This window comes from Euphorbia lathyris, chromosome 3 (genome assembly GCF_963576675.1).
Source record: "Euphorbia lathyris chromosome 3, ddEupLath1.1, whole genome shotgun sequence".
In the NCBI taxonomy this organism is placed as follows: domain Eukaryota; kingdom Viridiplantae; phylum Streptophyta; class Magnoliopsida; order Malpighiales; family Euphorbiaceae; genus Euphorbia; species Euphorbia lathyris.
Window position 1 is genome coordinate 49403545 of NC_088912.1, and position 9568 is coordinate 49413112.

Genomic DNA, 9568 nt, shown 5'->3' on the forward strand with positions numbered 1-9568 from the left:
TCCGTAGATATGTTTATTTAGGTGTTGCTTCTTCCGGCTTATAAAAGATTTTCCGGATGCTTTTCTTCACATTTTGGCCCCACAACTACACCTGTTTTCGGCCCTGCTACCACTTCGGTTAGCCAGGCCCGTCTAAATCTGCTTCTCATGGCTCCAATTATGAATTTTTTTTAGTGATTGTTATAAAAATTATAATTTTTTTTTTTTATAGAAGCAATCTTAGAATTTCAATTAGATTGGCATACTAAAAAACCGATATTATTCAAAATAAAATAAAATAATGTAACATAAAGGGAAAACGGAAAAACAAAGTAACAAAAAAAAACAAATAAATCAGCGAAATCTAAAATGATCAACATTACAGATATCATCAAAAAACAGAGAGTGGCAGAAGTGCGGAACCGATTGCCACCACGTAATGCCGGAGGAGGAGGAGACGCCGAAGCGGGCTAAAGCATCAACAACCCGATTACCTTCTCTGAATATGTGGGTAATCATGACGGACATCTGCGAGCACCGTTGTAGACATTTCAACCAGTCTTGATGGACGGACCAAAAAACGTTGGTAGAATGTGACTTTAATTTATTGACCACTAACAAGGAGTCTGATTCAATCCAAAGTCTGTGCCAGTTCTTCTCCCAAGCTAGGTCGACTGCAAAAATTACCGCCTTCAGCTCAGCAATATAAGCATAAGAGGAAGCAATTGGGAATGCAAAATACCCTTTGAAAACCCCTCTAGACGACCGGAATACTCCACCGGCGCCAGCAGCCCCCGGGGAGCCTAGCGCAGATCCATCAACATTAACCTTTAGCCAATAAGGCGGTGGGGGAATCCATTTTACCGAAATGATGTTAGGTGCCCGAGAGGGTCGGATCGGGACCTGAAGACGAGTCAGGATCACCGCGTCACGCTGGGAGAGACAACAGTCCGACCAACCAGACCGAGTCTCACGAATTAGCAGCCGAATGGAACGAATTGCAGCTGAAGTAGGCGGCAATAAATCATTGAACAAAGCTTCATTTCTGATCTTCCAAATGAGCCAGACACAGATGACGACCGTTGAGCTCCAATGAGCAGCAACTTGCGTCCCAAATGACATGCCACAAAGATTATGAAAAAATGAGACGAAAGAAGGAAGGCGGCAATTGAACGATTGAAAATCCTCCCAATTTCAATTATAAAAATTATAATTAAGTCATATTTAAATTATAATTAACTCTAATTTATAAATTTTAGAATTCAATTCATAAATTCTACACTTTGAATTATAAATCCTAATCTTTAAAATATATTTAAAATAATGATTTACTTAGTTTGATATAATTTAAATCATTACTATAATTGTAGATTTTTTTTAAACTGATTTTCTTTATAAATTTTTAAAATTTTAATAGATACTTATCTAAATAACAAAAAAAAAGGAAATTATTTCTAAAATAAAAAATGCAAAAAAAAAATCTATGATAACAAAAAAAAAAAAAACATTCTTAAACTATCAACATTAAAAAGTTAAAAAGAATCAAATCTTTTCTATATCAAAAATCTTAAATCCTAAAAGATTTGCTTCATGATATCATGTTCTTCGACAAACATTCCATCGGTGATTCGTGAATCATAATCACACATAAAAAAAAATAACTTCAAAGTCATCACAAATTTACAACAAAACAATAATATTTCATCTCAAAACACATACATCAACAATTATATAAACATCAAAACAATTTATATTCAATAGAAGAAATTGTAATTCTTATCTATAACAAGGAATTGAAACTCATATGAAACATTATCACCAAGATTCCATCAAGTTTCACTAGAACTTCACCAAGTTCACCTTGGTGAATCCTATGAAATCTTGGTGAAACTATGTGGTAAAATTTATATGAAACTTAATGAAACTGTTCAGCAAACTCTAATAGCGTTTCACCAATGTGCTATTAAGGTTTCCTTGGAGTTTGATAAAACGCATATGTAACTTGGTGAAACTCATGTATAACATGATTGAAACTATTATCAAAACATTATCACCAAGATTTCATCTAGTTTCACTAAAAATCAAACTAATGATATGTGAATTTGATGTTAGCATTATTCGGGTTATGGGCCAAATAATATTTATGCCCATAATAATAATGGGTTAGATCCATCTAAAGAGATGAAGGATTAGAGTTAGGTTTTGCCTTAATCCTTAAGCTATATATAAATAGCTTAAGCCACCTAAAACTCTAATCTTAGAAGCTCCTTATTCAGTCAAAGAGAGACAAATCAGTTGTCTCATTTTGACTCCATATCTGCGTCACCCTCTCTTTATGCCTCAGTCGTCTGCTCTTAGTCAACGGACATATCATTTTCATCTCCCGAAAAATCTTGATGTGGGTGATTCGTGACCAGTAGTACGAGATCGTGGTGATCCATTATTCCACTGGAATCTTCTCGCGGGTTTCTGCTCTTCATCATTTTACATAAGGTTTTGTAGTATATTTTGTCTTAATATAAGTTTTCCCTTGATTATGAGTGATGTCTCTCGTATTATAGTCTTAATTAGAGTTTTGAGTTATTTCAGGTAGTTTCGGGCCTTAAACAAAGAGAATTAACAGTTTCAGCATGTAGCTCTTTGGAGTAGCTCGTCGAGCTACGATTTTGAGTCAATAGAGGAAGTAAAAAAGTCGCATAATGCGTAAAACACAAGTAGCTCGGCGAGCTAGGCACAGTAGCTCAGCGGTTGTGGCAAAAATCAGTAATTGACTTCAATCAAAACTTTACTTGAAAGGGCTATGTTTTATCCAACTTTACAACTCTAATCCGACTAGAGGAATGATAAAAGACCTACTATAGATCAGAGGACGACCTAATCCCTATAAATAGATGTTTTTCCAATGTAATTAAGGAGATCAGTTAACTTAGTTATTAGATTAGCTTAGTCGTAACTTAGTTTTACTTTTCGTTTTTACATACTTTAGTTTATATTTTGTTTTTCTTTACTTTAGTTTACTGTTTTCGTTCCATTATTAGTTTAGTTAAGCAAGCTTTGACATTAATTTGTTAATTCTCCTTTTGTTTTCAAGTTAAATTTATCTAATTCAAAGTTTCTCTTCATCCCTACTCTCTTTCATCCTAACTTTGAATTGATAATCCGAATTTTTTAAGCATGAGTTCATCTTCGGTCAATCCCATCATGCCTTTGTGTCTTAGCTTAGAGATGAGCTAAAACACTATAGGCTAGGATAGCAGTGAACCGTGCTTAATGAGTATGGATCGTTAAATAAGCGTTTATGTTGTGTTGTAGGACTTAACGAGAGAATTAACTAAAGTATAGTTCACCTTTATCTAAGAAATCTAACCAAGTAATTAGGTAGAAAAGTTGAATTGTGAAACCTAACCAAGTAAATGAATCAATTTAGCATATTAGTTAATCATATACCTCAATCAGATAGTGCGACTTCATGGTCTAGGTTACGGCTTGGTTTTCATAGCGTCTAATGCCTTCAAACACAATTAGGTATTTTGCCTAACCAAGCATCGATCTAATAATGTTTGAGGTAGATTTAGTAGTTATTGACCAAAGTTACTATTTTCTAATGGAAAATCAGTGTCTGGAGTTAACCTTTAAATTCACATAGCATACACTTATTGATCCATAGGAGTTAGCACGGGGATCCTAAATCATAGTCCTCCATTCATACGTTTAACATATTAGTTGTTCAATTGTTTTGCTAGTCTATTTGTTTTATTAGTATAAAAGCACACAATTCACTTAACTGATACCTTAGAATTCGATGAGTATTCAATTAATGATTTTTACTTAGAATGATGATCCAATTGATGATTTTTATTCAGTATAGGGACTCGATTAATGATTTTGATAGTTTAAAGTGATAATTGATTTTGAAGCTTAAGTTTGAGGACCCAAAGTGGTGTTATGCCAAGAAACAAGTAAAATTATTATTTTAATCTATTAAAATACTAATGTGGAAAACGTTGAAACTCAATGGGAAAAAAAAATCATTCTTTTTCTTTTACAAATTGGTGAGTTGATTATAATAAGTTGTGATTCTGATATGCATGACTTGTTGTATAAATGACGCGAAAGAAATCAGGGAAGGAAGAAATGGACATCAGCTTTCAGGAAAAATAAATCAGAAAAAAACATGTGGCAGAAACCTTGTACACATATCTCCCTGCCTAGCCCCTCACTTCACTGGATTACTACTTCTTTATACAAATCAAACAGAACAGATATCTGATTTTTGTAGACTAAATAGAATCGAAATGTTGGGTTGTTTTAGCTATAGCTATAGCTTCACTCTCACTCCTTCCATAATTAACACCGTATCTAGAAAAGGGTTTTCTTGCAACTCACAAATCCAACAACTTCATGCTAATAATATTAATGGAGTCCACATTTCTAAAAAGAAAGTAGTCATTGTTGGTTCTGGCTGGGCTGGTCTTGCTGCAGCCCATCATCTTTGCAACCAGGTTCCTCTCTCTCTCTCTCTCTCTCTTCATCTTTGTTTTCTTTCTGGGTATGCCTAATTTATGTATTTTCATTTCAGGGTTTTGATGTTACTGTCTTTGATGATGGCAATGGTTTTGGTTCTCCAGATGATGTTGATGTCCAAGGTAATTCATCATTCTTTCAGCATTTTACTGTATTTTAAGTAATTTTAATCCAATTATCTAATTTCTGTTTTTACCTTTTTAGGTTTTTGGAATCCATATCAGAATATATTTAGCCTGGTCAACGAACTGGGGATCAAACCCTTCACTAATAGAATGGGGTCTGCACTTTATTCAACCGAGGGATTGGAGGTATCTATAATCACTTGAAACACGAATGAAGAATTGAGGAGAATGTTCATAATTTTAAACATGACTTTCTGGTGAAAAAAAAACCTTATCATCAACTTTAGTTCTAGAAAAACGAATTGATATACTGAGGATCATTCTGCAGGTTGAATTTCCGATATTCGAAGAGCAGCCTCAGTTGCCTACCCCATTCGGAACCTTATGTTATACTCAAGTATCCAATACATATACTTTATATTTCAATCGAAATGATTCTTTTGGACTTTGAAAAAAATAATCTTCACTATGTTGATTGCAGTTTTCAAGGGTCCCATTGGTAGATAGATTAACATCCCTTCCTCTAATGGCTGCTGGTATGCTCTTTTATCTTAAAATATGGAAAGCATTTTTCTTACACAGGCCAACTATGCATTGGCTCTTCAGTTTTCCTTCTTGTCCGTTTTTATATGTGATATTAAGCAACTTTGAAGTTTAGCATTTGTGGGTTTTTTTTAATTATACTGATTAATCATTCATCTCTACCTTATATTTGTAGTGATTGACTTTGACAACACGGACACGGCATGGAGAAAATATGATCCAAGTAAGGATTTTTCAGCTGCAACTTCAGATTTCAGGAATTTAAAAAATACTTGTTACCTATACTTTAACTTGACAGATGTTGAAGTGTCTTATTTGGAGTATTACTGATAGTTACTGCGAGGGAACTTTTCAAACAGTTTGGCTGCTCAGAAAGGCTTTATCGGAATGTTCTTGGTCCGTTGCTTCAAGTTGGGTTATTCGCCTCAGCAGAACAATGTAGTGCAGCTGCAACACTAGGAATGCTTTATTACATCTCCCTGGCTCACCAGGTATATTACCTTAATTGATCTCCTGCTCATCTTTAATAACAAATCTCTGTTAACATATCTAGAACTTAAGTTGGAAACTATAATATTGAACATGTTGTGTTTCATAGCTCATTTATTATGATTACAGAGTTGTATACTTCTCTAGGTACAATAGAATAATTGTTTGGGACATATTAGACATTTCAGAATTCTTGATTCAAGCCATCTGATAGACAAATGAATATATATATACTCTTAAACTTTATTAGTTCCATATTGGAGAACTGCAACAGTTCGTGGTTCTTATTTATTTATTTATTGGTGTGAAAGATACTAGGACTACAGGCAATGGGGCAAGAATATTAATATACCATATTGCCAATCCGACCACTTATTTCGGGCCATTGTATTGAGTATAATTGAGCACATGTGATGATTTGGTAACTATAGCTAATCTCCTTGAAACAATGAAATTTGTTTTGTATCCACTTCTCATTTGAATATTTGTTGGGATGTATGCAAGGGCAGCTGGTTAAAGCTCATTCTGTCTAATATACCTTTTTTTTTTTTTGGAAGGATTTTGTCTAATATGCTAGTTGTGAATATGAACTTACATATTTCATAGGTCAAATCTTACATGTATAATTATATTTAATGGCATCGTATACTACACTATTCCTTGTCAGGAATTGTTTCGTAGCTTTGGAGTTTGGTTTTAAACTTATATGGTTTACAATCATTTTTTTGTATATTACTGCAGAAAGATTTCAATATGGTATGGTGCCGCGGGACAATCAAAGAAAAGATTTTTAATCCATGGTTAGACTCACTGAGGAGTAAAGGCTGTAAATTTTTGGACAATGTAAAAGTGACAGACTTTATAATTGATGAAGAAACAAGTTGCATTTCCAAAGTGGTCTGTGGTGATGAGATTTATAATGCTGATGCAGTAATTTTGGCTGTTGGAATCTCAAAACTTCAAGAACTTGTCAAGAATAGGTTTGTTGTTCCAAAACTCAATTTCTTTTCTTTCCAATTCATGTAAAACTGTTCTCCTGCAGCTTTTGGATTTCTTTTCATGATTTTTCTTCAAAAGGTTTTACATAAAAGCAAACATGGAAGTTTGTGATCACAGTAAACATAGCTTGCACTCTAGGCAACTTAGGATCATGTTTTTCTTAATAGAGTTGTATTCTTAGGTTGGCAGTACAAGATATTCTTGTTTTAACTGGCAGTTATTTTCTATTTAGTGCAGCATTATGTACAAAGGAGGAGTTTCCGAAAGTTCTGAACCTGAAGGCGATTGATTTACTCACCTGTAAACTTCAGCTCGACAGAAAGGTTTGTTCAGGAACTTTACAATCAGCGCAAAGTTAGGACTAGAAACAAATTTTTTTATATACCAGTCATCCAACCCCAACCATTCTACATTCAAAGTCAGAATTACTTCAACTACAATAAAGTACATAATCAAAAGGCTACAATTTGCATTGGGAGAATGCTTAATGTTGTTCCATGTAGTTGGAACTAAATGACTCTTGGCACCACCCTTGGATATGACATTGAAGAACTGCAGAAACTAGATAAACTCGCAGCTAGACTACACGACATGATACACATTTGTTTACACCCAGAGTTTGAGCATTAGTTTACAAATGATTACTTAATATAATGAAAGTTTGTGCAACATGATTTGCTCATTTGTTAAGTAGGTTTTTGTCTGATAATGTTTCACATAAAGGAGTACTCTACTCACTATAGATAAGAAATCATATCTTACCATTTTAGGCCATTACCTTTTTCTCTGCGGTTTACTGAATGCACACTGCTTTTGGCATTATGGTTTGGAGGAAGCTGGAAAACTTGTTCTTTAACGAAAAGGCATTTTTGTGAAAGTTGCACCATACTGGGCCATTGTCATGGATGGAAAAGTTAGTTTAGGAAAATTTTCCTCATGAAGGTAGAGATTTGATATCATAAAGTTGCTATAATGCAGGTCAAGATTCCCCATGCAGTTAATGCTTGTGCAGCATTTGATGATTCATTTGGTTGGACATTTTCTGACCTGAATGCACTTCACGATGAGTACAAAGACAGTCCAGTGACGGTACTACAAGCAAGTTTTGTGAGTGCTATTTCTTCTTCTTTTGTAAAACAAATATAAAAAAAGAAGAAAAAGATAATTTCATGGTGTAAAGTAAGACTGCCATTTTCTGCTTTGTTTATACAGTACAATGCCAACGAGTTGTTAGCACTGAAAGATGAACAAGTAGTTACAAAAGTGATCTCTTACCTCACCAAATATATTATGGATTTTGAGAAGGCTAGGGTGGTAGATCAGGAGGTTGCAAGATTTCCAAAATCATTGACTCATTTTTTCCCAGGTAATTAAATGGCTTCGGGAAAAGGCTGTTGAGAAAATTAACTATTAATTTAAAACAATTAAATAAAAAAAAGGGAATTATTGTGAAGTTCTAATTAATGAGGGACTATTTTTGTAATTTGTAATAATAGAGGATTGTTTATGTAATTTGTAATTTTAAAAAAAAAAAATTGACCACGCGGTGGTCAAAGGAAGAATTAATTGTGCCAGCAAAATGCTGGCACAATTAATTAGAGGAAGAGATGAAGCTTCTTCCTTGGCTATAAAAGCCAAGGTTGCCATTTAGTTTGGGCATAGTGAAAAAGAGAAAAAGGGAGTTAACAGAGAAAGGAACAATGTAGAGTGAGAGAGGCACAATTGTGCCTCGTGAGTGTTGAGAGTTTATTTTAGAGGGTAGTCTAATTATTTTGGGGAGAGATAAAAATAGTAAAGATAATTATTTTGGGTATTTTTGGGAAACATCCGAGTGCTCATTGTAACTCTAGAAAGTTTATAGAGAACACCCTTTTGTAAACCTCATAAATTCAATAAAATTGAGATTTATTGCTTTCCGCTGAATTATTGCAATCTAGAAAAATTCCCAACAAAGGCATCTTAAGGCTCTTGTAAATCCCTGATTTTGTTCAATTGGACACATTAAAACCTTGATCAATTATGATGCAAATATAATGGCATTGATGTTGGAATGTAGGCCTTTTGTTGTGTGTACCTTTAAAATGTCTATTGTTATGGTTTATTTGTGTTATAAGGATCATACAAACATATGATGCGTGGGTCAACATCTTTCGGAAACTTGTTCATGGCTGGAGATTGGATAATAAGCCGGCACGGATCATGGTCTCAGGTAGATTTATGTTATGTTTTGTTTGTTAAGATGAAGAAGGAAAATTCATGTTTAAGCTTGAGTTGAGCCTGTATGTAATACTAAACAAAACAGGAGAAGGCTTATGTTACGGGAGTGGAGGCTGCAAACCTGGCCGTAGACTTTGTTGGAGAAGGAAGCTTTGCTAAAATAATTCCAGTAGAAGAAGATGAGCCGCATGTGGAAGCTCTCCGAAGCTTTAACAGAAGATTGAGTGAAATGAGTGAGGAATTCCCATTGTTTGATTATTTCCTCTACTGAACTAACTCTACTGTAAATAATAGTATATTATTTTTGGTTAAACAATGGAAGGAATACCAAAAGAGTGCAACTATAGTGAACATTGAGGCTGACAAACCAAGTCTCGTAATAGAATATTTATATAAATAAGAAAACACCAACTTCGCCAATGAAGAAGCTCAATGGCTATGATTGAGAAAAATTAACCAAAATTGTCTTGTTTTTGTACTATGAATTATAGCTCAGTTGGCAATGAGTTTTAAATTTCCTTGTTTAGCAATGTATATGCTAAGTTTTAAATTGCCTTGTTTTTATGCTACGAATTGTAGTTCAGTTACCAATGTATGCTGAGTTCACGAGAAAAGATCACAAATTTGATTCTTATTAAATACATTCATAAATTGCATGAGGATTGTTATCTATGATTTAAATTTAAATAATA

At 33.9% G+C, this 9568-nt stretch overlaps 1 protein-coding gene across 1 annotated transcript; it reads left to right on the forward strand.

The window, feature by feature from the left end:
• The first annotated feature begins 4101 nt into the window (after nucleotides 1-4101).
• Nucleotides 4102-9484, forward strand: LOC136224475 (uncharacterized). Its single transcript, XM_066012822.1, has 13 exons — nucleotides 4102-4481; nucleotides 4559-4625; nucleotides 4708-4814; nucleotides 4957-5025; nucleotides 5110-5164; nucleotides 5347-5394; nucleotides 5505-5662; nucleotides 6402-6640; nucleotides 6892-6982; nucleotides 7638-7766; nucleotides 7872-8025; nucleotides 8774-8868; nucleotides 8962-9484. Exons 1-13 carry the CDS (start codon nucleotides 4275-4277, stop codon nucleotides 9145-9147), a joined length of 1605 nt encoding a protein of 534 aa, XP_065868894.1. The 5' UTR covers nucleotides 4102-4274; the 3' UTR covers nucleotides 9148-9484.
• Nucleotides 9485-9568: the final 84 nt, after the last annotated feature.